The following is a 13,471-nucleotide window of genomic DNA, read 5'->3' on the forward strand; positions in this document are numbered from 1 at the left end:
GAGGTTTGGAGGTGCAGGGTTCCATGAGAGCAGAAAGGCCTCTGTAGGTCCTCACATCCAAGTCTCCTCACATTGGGCTGAAAAAGTGCTGCCCGGAGAGAGCGAGGAGGCTGGGAAAACCCACATCGATGGAAGCTGGGGCTGGCCCCAAGACCTCGCTTTCCCCCAGGTCCCTCCCTGGAACCAGCACAGCTGCAGACTTAAGCCTGGTTTGACCCCAAAGACCAGATGTCCTGGGTCCGACTCTGCCACTTCCTGGCTGTCACCATGCTGGGCTGCGCCTCAGTTGTCTCATTTGCCTAATGAGGACTGGAATAACATCTGCCCAGACTACCAGAGATCAGGCAAGATTTGGTCCCACTCCCCTGCTGTGTCACTCAGAAATCTATGACCCGTTGCGCATCCGGGGCGGGCGCCTGGGGGCAGCGCCAGCGCATACACAGCGCGGGGGCACTTCTGGGGCACAACTGGCGCACACCTGGAGTGGGGGCCGATCGCGACCCGGGGACTTCATTGGCTGGGGCTCAGGTGACGCAACCCGGGGGTGGCGCAGGGAGCACCAGCCCCAGCCCGCCTCCCTCCAGAGCCCACATTTGGACCCAGCCCCGTCTAGGGCTGCATCCCGGCCCCATCCCCGGTCACGGAGTGACCCTTCCTCGTTCGGATCATCCCGCCCGGTCCACCTGCCATGGGCTTCTTAGAGGAGGAGGGCAGCTGGAACCTGTCCTTCGCCGGCGCCGGCTACCTGGGTCTCTACCACGTGGGCGCCACCGAGTGCCTGCGCCAGCGCGCCCCGCGCCTCCTCCAGGGCGCCCGCCGCATCTACGGTTCCTCGTCTGGGGCGCTCAACGCAGTCAGCCTCATCTGCGGCAAGTCGGTCGGTGAGTCCCGGACTGCGGGGGCGAAAAGGGGCGGGGACACCTTAACGGAAGCGAATTGAGCCCAGAGACGCCGGCGCCTGGCGCTGTGCTCTGCGCCCTCTACCCTTGGCACGGCCCCATTTAATCCCATGAGAAATCCCAGGGCTGGGGACTAGGTGACCCCCATTTGCAGAGGAGGGATCGTGGCTCTGAGCCAGAAAGTCAATTTTCCAGGTCTGGGGCAAAAAGTGAAAAGGTGAACGGATCATTTGAATCCGGGGCCGAGCCCAGAAATTCTGAGCTGGAGTGGGGAGAACCCCTCTCCCATTGCACCTAGGAGGGGGTGTGGGGCTGTGGAGGGGCTCGCAGGACCCCTGGGCGCTGAGGTCTCCCTTTCCCTGCACCCCCTGCAGACTTCTACTGCTCTCACCTCCTGGGCATGGTTAAGCAGGTGGAGCGGCTGAGCCTAAGCATCCTGCATCCGGCCTACGCGCCCATTGAGCACATCAAGCGGCAGCTGCAGGACACTCTGCCCCCCGACGCCCACGTCCTGGCCTCCCAGCGTCTGGGCATCTCGCTCACCCGCTGGCCCGACGGCCGCAACTTCCTGGCCACTGACTTTGCCACCCGCGATGAGCTCATCCAGGTGGGCTGGGCGGGACCCAAGGCCTGGCTGGTGGGCGGCAGGCGGGCGGGCTCCATCTAGTCCAGAGTGACATCCAGGTACTTCCCCGGCAGACGTTTCTGCAGGGGTGGAAGGAGGGAGGGAGGGCGGACCTGTTTGTAGCTGAGGAAACTGAGGCCCAGAGAGGGTCGGCAGGGTGGGTCTGGAGACCTCCCAGGTTGCTGCACACAGAAGAGCCTGGCTGGGGCCAGTCACTGTTCTAGGCACTGTGGCTGTAACAGGGAGCAAAACAGACAGAAACTCTTGCCTCCCTGGGGCTTCTATGCTCATTGGTCAGGGGGGCAGGTGGTATCCATAATGAACTCATCTCCATGTAAGGAGGTCAGGAACAATCCAGTATTGAAATGGAATAGGATGAATAGGATGTCTAAAAAGGAGGCTTCACATAGATCCTGACACTATTGACATTTGCCAAAAGTGTGCACGCTCAAGTGCAGGCACAGTGTGGCAACCAAAAATGTCTCTGACATTGTTAGTGTCCTGTGGGGGAGAAAGTCACTCCTAGTTGAGAACCACCAACCTAGAGCTTGCAAACTTTTGAATATAGGACTTTGTCTCATGGAAACCTTGGAAGCATCCCAACTCTGTCTGGGAGGTGCAGAACCCATCTGGCTCTGACCAGATGGAGATGCAGGTGACAGTTTTGTCCCACAGATTGATAACAGTGACGGCAGCTAATGTGTACTGAGCACCTACTATGTGCCAGGTCCCATCCCAACTGCTACACAGGCAAGGATTCTGGGCCACTCTTTGGGGTCCCCATCTGGCTTCCTCAGGAGCTCGCACCTGACCTCCTTCCCTGCACACCCACAGAAAGAGGAGGTGGGTGTCGAGACAGAGGTGCTCCAATCCCTGCTTCCCTTGGAGAGCTTGGCTGGGAGGTGACACCTCAGCTCCCTCATCTGGACGTGGGACTGATGACACCTCCTTTGCAGGCTGTTGGGATTAGAAACCGTGCACAGGGGAGGTTCTGAATGCAAGGAGCATGTACAGTTGTGTTCCCGCTGACTCTTCTCTTCCTAGGCCTTGGTCTGCACCTTATACTTCCCTTTCTACTGCGGGCTGATCCCCCCCGAGTTCAGAGGGGAGGTGAGTGCACTTTGGAACCCTGCTCTGTGCTCTGGGCAGCCTGGGGTGCACATTGTGGAGAGGTGTTCGGGTGGAGGAAACCAGCGCTCCCTGAGCACTTACTGTGTGCCAGGCCCTCCCCCTGCTCCTAGGGGGCGTTCAGCCTCCTGGGCTGGAGTGGCCCTGTGACTCAGGGACAGCTGGAGGGTCACCGGCTGCAGCCAGTGTGGGAGGCCCTCTGAGAGGGCAGCACCACCCACCTGCCCCCCACAAATTGCAGCGCTACATCGATGGGGCTCTGAGCAACAACTTGCCCTTTGCGGACTGCCCCTCCACCATCACGGTGTCCCCCTTCCATGGGACAGTGGACATCTGCCCCCAGAGCACCTCCCCCAACCTGCATGAGCTGAATGCCTTCAACGCCAGCTTCCAAATCTCCACCAAGAACTTCTTCCTGGGGTTCGTAAGCCTCATACCCCCCAGCCTCGAGGTAGGTCTGGCCCCGTGATGGTGTTAGAGGCTTGGCCATGGTCAAGGGTCCCGTGAGTCAGACTTTGTGTGCTCCTAACCCACACTGCCCCCTGAGCCTCAAGGCAGTTACAACGTATGTCCCCAGTCTCAAAGCCAAACACCTGAATCCTAATGGGGTTCAGTCGTGTCTTTACTGTTCTTGCCGCACTGAGCGATGAGTGATGAGTGAGGACTGGCCCCAGGTCAATGGGACACACTCGTGCCAACTCTGCTGAGCTGGCCTTTGAGCAGGGCCTTTGCCTGTGCTCCTCTGGGCCAGGGTCTGTAGGCAGGTGCCGTTATCATTTCCATTTCTCAGGGGAGGATACTATGGCTGAGAGAGGTTAAGCAACTTGTTCAAAGTCACACAGCCTGGAAGCAGCAAAACCAGGATTCGACCTTCAGTTGGCTCAGGCCCATGCTCTTGACCACTGTCCTTGACTGTGGCCAAATTGACCAACCACTGTGGAGGCAAGGCACAAATGCAAAGAAAAAAACAAAGGAAGGGATTTTTACCCCTTGGTATTCCTGGAAAATAGATAATTTGACAACTATTGAAATACACTCCTCCTGGCCGGGCGCGGTGGCTCAACGCCTATAATCCCAGCACTTTGGGAGGCCGAGGCTCTCAGATCACTTAAGGTCAAGAGTTTGAGACCAGCCTGGCCAACACGGTGAAACTCCATCTCTACTAAAAATACAAAAATTAGCTGGGCGTGGTGGCGCATGCCTGTAATTCCAGCTACTCAGGAAGCTGAAGCAGGACAATTGCTTGAACCTGGGAGGTGGAGGTTGCAGTGAGCCGAGATCGTGCCATTACACTATAGCATGGGTGACAGAGTGAGACTCCATCTCAAAAACAAACAAACAAAAAAACAAAAAAAGAAAGAAAGAAACACACACACACACACACACACACACATATACACACACACTCCTCTGCCCCAACCACATCCTGGCTCTTCCCTGTCCCTTCTACCTCTCGGGTTTGTGTAGTGCTTTCTAAGTCACGAGACAAGGTCATGTTCATTTACTCTGGTATTCCCCACACCCCTGGGTGGGCAGGAAACCCCAGCTGCATTTTCTAGATAAGGAAGCTGAGGCACTCAGAGAGTTAGCACTGCCATGCTAAAGTCTCACAGCAAGGACGTGAGGGGGACAGCACCCTTTGCCACCAGTGGGGCTTTAATCAGACAGGCAGGTGGGGCTCCTGGTTCCTCAGCCCACCTCAGTCTTGTCCTGGAAGTGAACATCAAAGGAGCAAAGGGAACCCCCATCCACTGCCCTAGAAGAAGCCAAAGTCCCAGCCATCCCAGGCCTTGTTATCCCATTTTCCAGAGGCAGAAACTGAGGCAAGAGAGGGGAAAGACTGGGGCAAGAGCAGCCAGGGTGTCTCAGAGGGGAGATGCAATGGGCCTGCAGGGACAGAACTAGATCTATCTGCAGGCTTCTGGCCCCTCCTGCCCAGTGCTGGTCCACAGGGGTCCCTGAGCCCAGCTGAATGGTCACTTGGGGAGAATAGGCTGGGCTGGGACTATCTCCAGTTAAAGATAAGTCCCTGGCCTGTGACATCTGCTCAAGGGGCAGGTCCAGGCCTTGCCCATCCCACCCTTGCCCTGTGTGTTGGCAGGTGGTGGCCGACAACTGCAGACAAGGCTACCTGGATGCCCTGAGGTTCCTGGAGAGACGTGGTAGGTGGCAGTCCCACAGTGGCTGGGGATCGTGTCCCACATGGTGCCAGGTGGACCCTGCCTCTTGGGCCTTTGAGCTGCTAGGGACCTGGGCTCACTCACTCTTGTCCTCAGCATCTGCTCTGTGCTGGACCTGAGCTGAGTACTGGGGACTCAGAGAAGAATCACATACAAGTTCCACTGTTGAGCAGCCCGCAGCCTGGTGCAGGGGGACAGACCCAGAGAGAGACAACCCAGGGAGATGGGGGCAAGGATGGTGGGATGATCAAGGCTGTGGGAGTCCAGAGGAGGCACTGGACTCAGTCTGGGGGTTGAGGGTAGGTAAGGAGGGCTTCCTGGAGGCAGTGACAGATAAGCTGGTTTTGACTAGTTCATTATGAAGACACCGGCAAAGATGAAGATTCCAGCAAAAGAAGAGGGCATTCTAGGCAGAGGGAAAAACAAGAGAGAAGGGACAGAGGCAGGCACCTTGAGGGCACGTAACTCAATATGGCAGGAGGTGTGTGTGTGTGTGTGTGTGTGTGTGTGTGTGTGTGTTCATGGGGCAGTGGGTGTGCCAGAGAGGTCTGGGCTGGAGAGTCTGAACATCATCCACAGGACAGTGCTCTTCAAACTAGCGGAGTAGACGTTCAGATGCAGGCTGCCTGGCTCCCGAACTCATGTGCTCAAGTCCTATGTTGCAACCAAAAACACACAATCAGGAAGCATTTGCTGAGCGCTTTATATGTGCCCAGATGTGAGCTTAAGCTTTATGTATTTATCTTGTTTAATTCTCAGGCAATCATATAAGGCAGGTCTTACTTTTCCTTTTTTACAGAGAAGAACACTGAGGCAAAAGGCATTGGGTCACATAGCTTGCAGGTGGTGGAGCCAGAATTGGAACTCTGGATTGTGTCTTTGGGGTCTGGGCTCTGATGAGCCACTTGAAAGTGGGCAGGGAGTAGGGCAGAGCAGGGCCAGGGGAAGGCAGAAGGGAGTCATCCGGAATAAGCCATGCATCCATCCCCCAGCACAGTAGATCCCCAGAACGGGGTTTGGGCCCTGAGGGATGTGGGCAGCATGGGGCGCCTTGGGGAGGCTCAGATGCCTGACTTATCCTCTCCCTTCCCTGATCCAGGACTCACCAAGGAGCCGGTGCTATGGACACTGGTGTCTAAGGAACCCCCAGCCCCGGCTGATGGAAACTGGGATGCTGGCTGTGACCAATGCCCGAAGAGCGGCCTGTCTCTCAACTGGCAAGTGCCCTACGTGCAAGTCAAGGACATACCCAACTTTGAGCAGCTCTCGCCAGAGCTGGAGGCTGGTAGGGACTCTTCCTGCATTTGCTTACCTACCAGGGCCCTGCACTCAGGGGACCAGGTTCAGGAACCCTGCCTTGAAGGCACTCATGGTCTGGAAGAGGACAGGACTCATTTACTGAGCACCTATTAAATGCCAGGTGTGGTACTATGGGCTTTTTACATGTGGCATCATTCATTCCTTCCTACAACCCTGGGCCTAAGCATTATTCGTACCCACTTCACTGATGAGGAAACCAAACCTCAGAGAAAGGAAGGGACTCATCAAGGGCTCAGAGCCTGCAGCTAGGGGATTTGAACCCAAGCCTGTGCCTGCAAAAGCCAGGTCTTTGCCCACTGCCCCGGAAAGGGCAGGAGTGTCGACAGACATAGGAGAGGCACACACAGAGGGTTTTGGATTCTCCAGATGGAAATGAACTCATTTCATCCTTCCAACAACCATCTGAGGATAGTACAGAACTGTCCTCATTGTAAAGACGAGGAAACCATAGCACAGAGAAGTTAAGCGACTTGCCCAAGGTCACACAGTAGCAAATGGCAGAACCAGGGGTTCTACTCAGAACCACTTAGTCTGCTCTCCTGCTCTGTGACTAAATGTCACAACTGCAACAACAGGAAAGTAGAGGGTCCTACAGGCACATGTAATGATGGCGGGGGGTGAGTTTGAGCAGCATCTGAGTGAAACTGGAAAGGAGATGTTGGCCAGGCCAAGAGGCAAAAGAGCATCGGGGAGAGGGCCTGGCACACACAAAGGTCCTGGGGTTGGTGAGGGAGAGCCAGGAGGTCCCTGTGGCTGCAGCATGAGTGGCAGGCAGCAGAGGTGAGCTTGGGAGGCTGGCAGGGTGGGCAGGTGTCCTCGAAAGCTGTGGGAGAAGGGAGTGAGGTGGACGGGAGGGGGTGGTGGACCCAAAGAGGCTGAAGGGGTGGGAGGCCGGGAGGAGAGTGATGGTGGTCGAGGCCAGATCAGGGAGAGTGGGGTGGCAAGGGGACGAGGAGGGGGCCCCTTTTCATGCCGGGAGACCACACAAGGATATGCAGAAAAGGGCGTGGACCTGTGCCCAGCCCCTGAGGTCCAAGCTTGGGATTGTGGAACCCGGCAGTGTCCCTGCAGCCACACGGGGGCACCAGAGAGCTGCCTTGGGTGGAGCACCAACTCCTGGGTGCTGCGCCCTCCCCAGCTGGGGAGGGAATTGTGAATCTCATCTCTAATCCTCACCTGCCTGCCCAGGGAGGAACGTCCTGCCGGGACCCCCAGTTTACAGAGAAGGAAGCTAGGACTCGTCCTAGGACACTCGACAGGTGGATGTGGAGCAGGGTGTCTGGCCTGTGCTACCTGTGAATCTTCAAATGCCCCGTCTCCAGAGGGCAGCAGCCAGAGTGGACGTGGTGGCCAGAGCTGTGGCCTGGGCTATGTCTGGAAGCTGGGGTTTGGGCTCTGGCTCCGTTCCAGCCCAGATGCTGGTCCCTTCCACTCTGGTCAGGTCAGTGAATAGAGGACCCAAGAAACGGTTGCTGCGGTTACAGCTGTGGCTGTGGTTATTAATAACACTGTTGTGTTACTGTTATTGAGAGACTGTGGTGAGAGCATCTGTCCCAGCCTGGCAGGCCACAGACTTTCCAGAGGGGCAGGAGAGGTAGAAAGAGCTCAGGAGCCTGAGAGTCCTCAAGTCCATCCTGGCCCTGCCACTTCCTGTTGATGGTCCTTAGGCAAGTCACTTCTCCACTCTGAACCTCAGTCTCTTCATCTATGAGAGGGCATATACCACTTGTCTCATGACAATGAAAGTGTATAGCTACCTGCTGGCCCGTGGTGCGGGGTGGCTCCGTGTTGTTTCTTCATCTGCAGAAGGTGGAGGGGGTGCAGTCTCTTACTGTGTGAGATGGGGGCGCTCAGGCTGCCGGTCCACAGACTCCAGGTGGGCAGGGCCATGCTGGGGCTTCTCTTGCAGCACTGAAGAAAGCATGTACGAGGGACCCCAGCCCATGGGCCCGCTTCTGGCGCTCGGGGCCTGGACAGGTGCTGACGTACATGTTGCTACCCTGCACGCTGCCCTTTGAGTACGTCTACTTCCGCAGCAGAAGGTAAGGCTCAGCCAGGGGGCCTGGGAAGGGCCTGGCTTGTGGCGGAGACTGGTGCCCATGGCAGGAGGGGCAGCTGGCACACTGGGTGGGCAGGGCTGGGCGGGGTGGGGGGAGCCCGGCTGCTGTCTCCACACTGTGTGGTGTTGGCTGAATGACTCACAGCCTCTGTGATCTCCTCTGCAAAACGAGACTGGTGGGGAAGGGGCATGGTGGGTACGATTGGAAGCTGGAGTCCTCCTGGTCTTCCCTCTGGACCCTACACTGTCTCCGTGACCTCTGACCATTGCTCCACCCATCAGAATCTCAGGTTGGCTTTGTGGCTGGGGCTGGGTCTCTTCAGTCTCAGGCTGGTTGTGTGGCTGGGCCCGAGTCTCTTGACCTTTCTGGGCTACAGATTTCTCTTCTCTTCTCATTTTTCTTTTCTTTCTTTCTTTCTTTCTTTCTTTTTCTTTTTTTTTTTTTTTTTGACGGACTCTTACTCTATTGCCCAGGTTGGAGTGCAGTGGCGTGATCTCGGCTCATTGCAACCTCTGCCTCCCGGGTTCAAGCAGTTCTCCTGCCTCAGCCTCCTAAGTAGCTGGGACCACAGGCGCACACCGCCACGCTCGGCTAATTTTTTTGTATTTTAGTAGAGACAGGATTTCACCTTGTTGTGCGGGCTGGTCACGAACTCCTGAGCTCAGGCAATCTGCCCGCCTCGGCCTCCCAGAGTGCTGGGATGACAGGCATGAGCCCACCACTACAGGTTCCTTTTCTGTAGAACGAGCCCCTTCCAAGTCAGGCCAGCTGTGGTTAGGCCCTCAGTAACATTCTAACTTGCTGGTTAATGTGTCCCTCTGTGTCAGTTGTTCATTCATTCCACCAGCAGTTGCTGAGGATCTCTCAGGGGCCAAGGCCTGGCTGTGGGCCATGGAAGCAGCCCTGACCCAGACCCAGCTCCTGGCCTGGTAGAGCTCCCGACCTACAAATTATCACACACTCCCCTGTAACTACAGCTCCACCTAGAGGTTCCCTGGGAGAGGCCTACACTAGCTTCCAACTGCACAGCTCAATCTAGGTACTCTCTGGCCAGGGAAGGCTGCCCGGAGGAGATGACTCAGGCTATACTCTGAAGGATGAGTCAGCGTCCACCAGGCAAAGAGGACAAGGAGAATGTTCTAGGCAGATGGAACAGCATGTGCAAAGGTCCAGGGGCGGGAGGTAGAAAGGCCTGTTCGAGGAGCAGGAAGGAAGGCCAGTAAAGCTGGAGCCTTGGCTTTACTGCCGTAGAAGACGAGGCAGAGGAGGCTGGTGGGGCAGGTGCACAGAGCTCTGCAGCCGGCTTAGCTAGTCTTTGTCCAGAGAGTGGTGGAAAGGCTGGGAAGGGTTTGAGCAGGGAGGTGGCATGGGGAGATGTGTAGTGTTTAAAATTCTCTCTTCTCCGGAAGAAGGTCTGTGATGGTGAGCCACAGGTGTCTGTCCTGCTCAATGTTGAGTTAATGCATGGGTCAGTCCTGCTGTTTAAATTGCCAGTGGGCCAAAGCCAGGAGAGAGCTTTCTACCGACAGATTCTCCTTACGCTGAGCTGTTTACAGAAACCACGAGTTGAAATCCAAAAGTATAAATGTAAAGTCCAACCTTTTCAGTTAAAAACAAATTCATTGTGTGATCCCCAAAGGGGAGCCTGCCCAGACTACAGAGAAGTTCACTCTTGGTATTTTTCACAATACATATGTTCAACAACGTAGGTTGCATTAATAGAGGCAGGTGGTACAGAACAAGGGAGGTGACAGTCCGGCTTATATCTTGCCATCACACCACCCTCTCTGGACTGCATGCCTAGTTTGAACTCTGGTGTAGGGGCCCCTCCAAGGGTGCTGTGGTGCAGGTTGGGGCCCTGCAGTGGCCAGTGTCTGAGGTGCCTGGCCAGAGCTTTCTCAGGCCTGGCCCTATAGGACTGTGGCCCTGCAGACAAACTCATGCTCTCTCCCCTCTGTGCTGGGATAAGACGCAGTTCCGAGGACCCTGAATCTGGGGCTGGCTCCATCATGGAGGCAGTGGGGACCCACGGGGACATCTTGAGCAAAAGGGGGCTCTGTCAGCTGTGTTTTTGGAGGGCCAGCAGCTTCTGAGAGGAGAGTGGACAAAGGGGTTTGGGGTGGGGAGGGCAGGGGCTGGCCTGGAGAGAAGAGAGAGAAATGGATGGAGATAAGGAGGACATTAGGAACTACGGGTGAGGTGACTGTCCTAATTTGACAGGTGAAGAAACGGAGGCCCAGACAGGTTCCCTGACCTGTGCAGGTTACCCAGCTGATGGGCAGGGAAGCTGGGCTTACCCTCAAGCCAGCCTGACCCCAAAGGCCCACTCTCTCCCTACCTGTGCTTCCCACTTGTTTCCTTGGGAGTCAAGGACCCTAAGGCCTGGCCACCTCTGCCAAGTTCAGAGTCCATTTCGGATCATTCCAACCCTGCAGGTGCCCCTGTGGCTCTGACTGGCTCTGCAACAGTGGTCGACACTGCTGCACTTCTTCCCCCAACCTGGGCAGCCCTCAGGTGCAGGGACCCCTGGCTCTGGTCTGTGGGGAGGGTGGGCTCGGTGGGGCCACACCCCAGGCTCACCTGGGCAAAGCTGACCTGCCCCTTCCTCCAGGTTGGTGGCGTGGCTGCCCGATGTGCCGGCAGACTTGTGGTGGATGCAGGGCCTGCTGAGGAGCGTGGCCCTTGAGGTTTTCTCCAGGACCAAGGCCCAGCTCCTTGGGACCATCAGGTGAGGTGGGCAGAGGGCAGGGACGGAGAGGGGTGGCTGTGCTGGGGGGAACGCACCAGCTGCTTCCCTGGACCCTGGGCAGGCTGTCCATGCCATCTGCCTGCCTACCTGCTTACCCGCATCCCTCTGGCCTACTCATGCAGCCGTTGGCACATGTGTTGGTCACTGCTGTGCCCCCGACCTGTGCTAGACGCTCTATGACAGTCACCTTGGTCAGTCCACATGACCTGCCGGGGGCAGTCACTGGGCCGCCCATGGGACAGGTGCCTCTTGCAGCTTCACCAGCTCCCTGCCAGTCCTCCTGCCATTGTTCCAGACGTCCCCACGTGACCTCGGACGAGGCTGGCCCTGTGTGTGGCCTGGCCTGGTCCCTCTCCTCTGACCGGCCCTCTAGACTTGGGGGGTCTCCTGCGGCCCTCCCCCATGCACTCGACAGCTATCTGTTTAGCAGGACATCAGTGCAGTTCTCTGGGGAGTGGCCATCCCAAGACCTCCCTGACACTTCCAGCTCAGCCACATTGAGGGCCACAGGTCCTCCTTCAGAGCAGGGTCTGGGGGAAGAGTGACCTGGGCTCACCATGGCTGCGCCTGCACCCACATGGTTTCACCTACCCTTCCCAAGCCCCAGGCACTTATCCGTGGCTTCTGCTCCCCTCCACAGCCCTCCGGACACTGGCGTCCTGGAAACAAGCCCCCTCCAACCCCAGATAGCTCCTTATATGGAGGAGCTCAGGCCCACCCATCAGGCCTGAGGGGGCTGAGCTGGGCCAGCCCAGTGATTGGTGTCCCTTGATTCCTGCTCTGGCCTTTGTCCTGTGTGCCCACATCTGCCCCAGCAGGAAGAGGCCCTGCCAATCTCCATGGAGACCCTGCAGCTTGGAGCCAGTTCCCTGGGGCGCAGCCTGTCAGCATGTCCCCGGTCACTGTGTACCCAGGTCACCTGCCCTACAGGAAGGAGAGAAAGGAGGATAGCCACAGAGACATGTCTTATTTCCAGAATTTCCATGGGGGGCTAGGAGGACAGCATTGCTGGGGAGACGGGCTCCTGTTCTGCCGTGGAGCTGCCCACGGAGGACCTCACAGAAGACGGGGAAAGTGCCTGATGCCCACGTCAGAGACCAGAGGAGCCAATCGAGATGATGGGGTGGGGGTGCTCCCCCTCAGACTCTTTCTCAGTCCTGTAGTGGCCCTTGGGGGTGACCCCCGGGATCTACCCCACTGAGGAAACCTTGACTTCTGACTTCCTATCAGGTCCAGAGGGTGGAAGGCCCTGGCAGGAAGTGGGAGGAAGAGGAGAGGGGGGTCCGGGTCTTTTCAGGATCCCAGCTGTGTGTGCTTCTGTTGGGCCCAGTGGCCCTTGCTGCCCCTACAGCCTCATTCCTGCAGGTTTGTGACGTAGCTGTGCCTCTACCTCAGGCAGAGAGGATGCCAGGGACACCAGGCCTCTGGCCTCTCCACGAGTCACTGCTCTTCCCATTGGCAGAGCGGGACCCATGCTGTGCCCCTGGCCAGGCCCTAAGGAAATGCTCAGTGTCAGTGGAGATGGGGAGGTTGGTGACATGGAGGCGTGAGTGAGAACAGGAGGCAAAGGAATACACGTGGGAACTAAAGAGAAAATGACCAGCCTGGGCAGCATAGTGAGACCCCATTTCTAAAAAAAAATAATACAAACTTAGCTGGGCATGGTGGTGCATGCCTGTAGTCCTGGCTACTTGAGAGGCTGAGGTTGGAGGATCATTTGAGCCCAGGAGGTCAAGGCTGCAGTGAACCATGATCACGCCACTGCACCCCAGCCCAGGAAACAAAGGGAGCCCCTGTCTCTAAATAAATAAATAAATAAATAAATAAATAAATAAATAAAGAGACAATGAACCACTCATTCATTCTTTCATTCATTTATTCAGCTTATGCTTAGTGAGCTATAGGCCCTGGGGACACAGCCTTGAAGAAACCTTACATTCTGGTGGGAGTGTGGGAGCAGACGCTGAACAGCAAATGGGAAAATGTGAATATGAGATTTTTCCAGGAGCAGTGGGGCCATGAAGAAAACAAAATTGGGTGAGAGTGGGGCAGGGTGGGGGTGAAAGCAACATTGGCCCGGGTGGCCCAGGAAGGCCTTCCTGAGGAGGTGACAGCTGAGCTGAGACTGAGGATGAGATGCTGGGTTTTGCAGGTGGAGGCAATGGCAGGTGCAAAGGCTCTGGGGTGAGACTGAAGGAGGGAAGGGCCCGCAGTGAGTGGGTGTTGAGGGAGTGGGGCAGGCAGGGGCTGGGTCAGGAGGGCACTGTCGGGGCGTGGCGAGGGGCATGGATTTGGGGAGCAAATGTGAGAGAAGGGAGCGAGTGGAGGAAAGGAGGACCCAGGGCTGTGGTGGAATTGGAAAAGAAGGAGGAAGGGGCAGACGGTGAGCATGCAGGAGGCTATCCCCTTCCCTCCAGGACCCCCTGGGTCTGAGCAGGCCTCTGCCCCTCTGGTCGTCTCCTGGGTGGGGGCAGGCACGGACGCTGTCCCTGCCTCAGAAAAAGGCTGTC

General features: G+C 57.0%; 1 protein-coding gene across 3 annotated transcripts; it reads left to right on the plus strand.

The window, feature by feature from the left end:
- The first annotated feature begins 548 nt into the window (after positions 1–548).
- Positions 549–12,801, plus strand: PNPLA5 (patatin like phospholipase domain containing 5). 3 transcript variants are annotated; one of them, XM_077949372.1, is made up of 9 exons: positions 549–881; positions 1,274–1,506; positions 2,569–2,634; positions 2,894–3,103; positions 4,754–4,814; positions 5,932–6,117; positions 8,062–8,194; positions 10,824–10,940; positions 11,938–12,104. In XM_077949372.1, the coding sequence occupies exons 1-9, from the start codon at positions 689–691 to the stop codon at positions 11,954–11,956; spliced, it is 1,218 nt and encodes a 405-aa protein (XP_077805498.1). In that variant the 5' UTR covers positions 549–688; the 3' UTR covers positions 11,957–12,104. The 3 variants fall into 3 exon arrangements, with proteins under 3 accessions (XP_077805498.1, XP_001109034.2, XP_077805499.1); XM_001109034.5 differs by having other exon boundaries at positions 550–881; positions 11,602–12,801; XM_077949373.1 differs by lacking the exons at positions 549–881; positions 1,274–1,506 and having other exon boundaries at positions 2,400–2,638; positions 2,917–3,103; positions 11,602–12,801.
- Positions 12,802–13,471: the final 670 nt, after the last annotated feature.

This window comes from Macaca mulatta, chromosome 10, assembly GCF_049350105.2.
Source record: "Macaca mulatta isolate MMU2019108-1 chromosome 10, T2T-MMU8v2.0, whole genome shotgun sequence".
Taxonomy (NCBI): Eukaryota; Metazoa; Chordata; class Mammalia; order Primates; family Cercopithecidae; genus Macaca; species Macaca mulatta.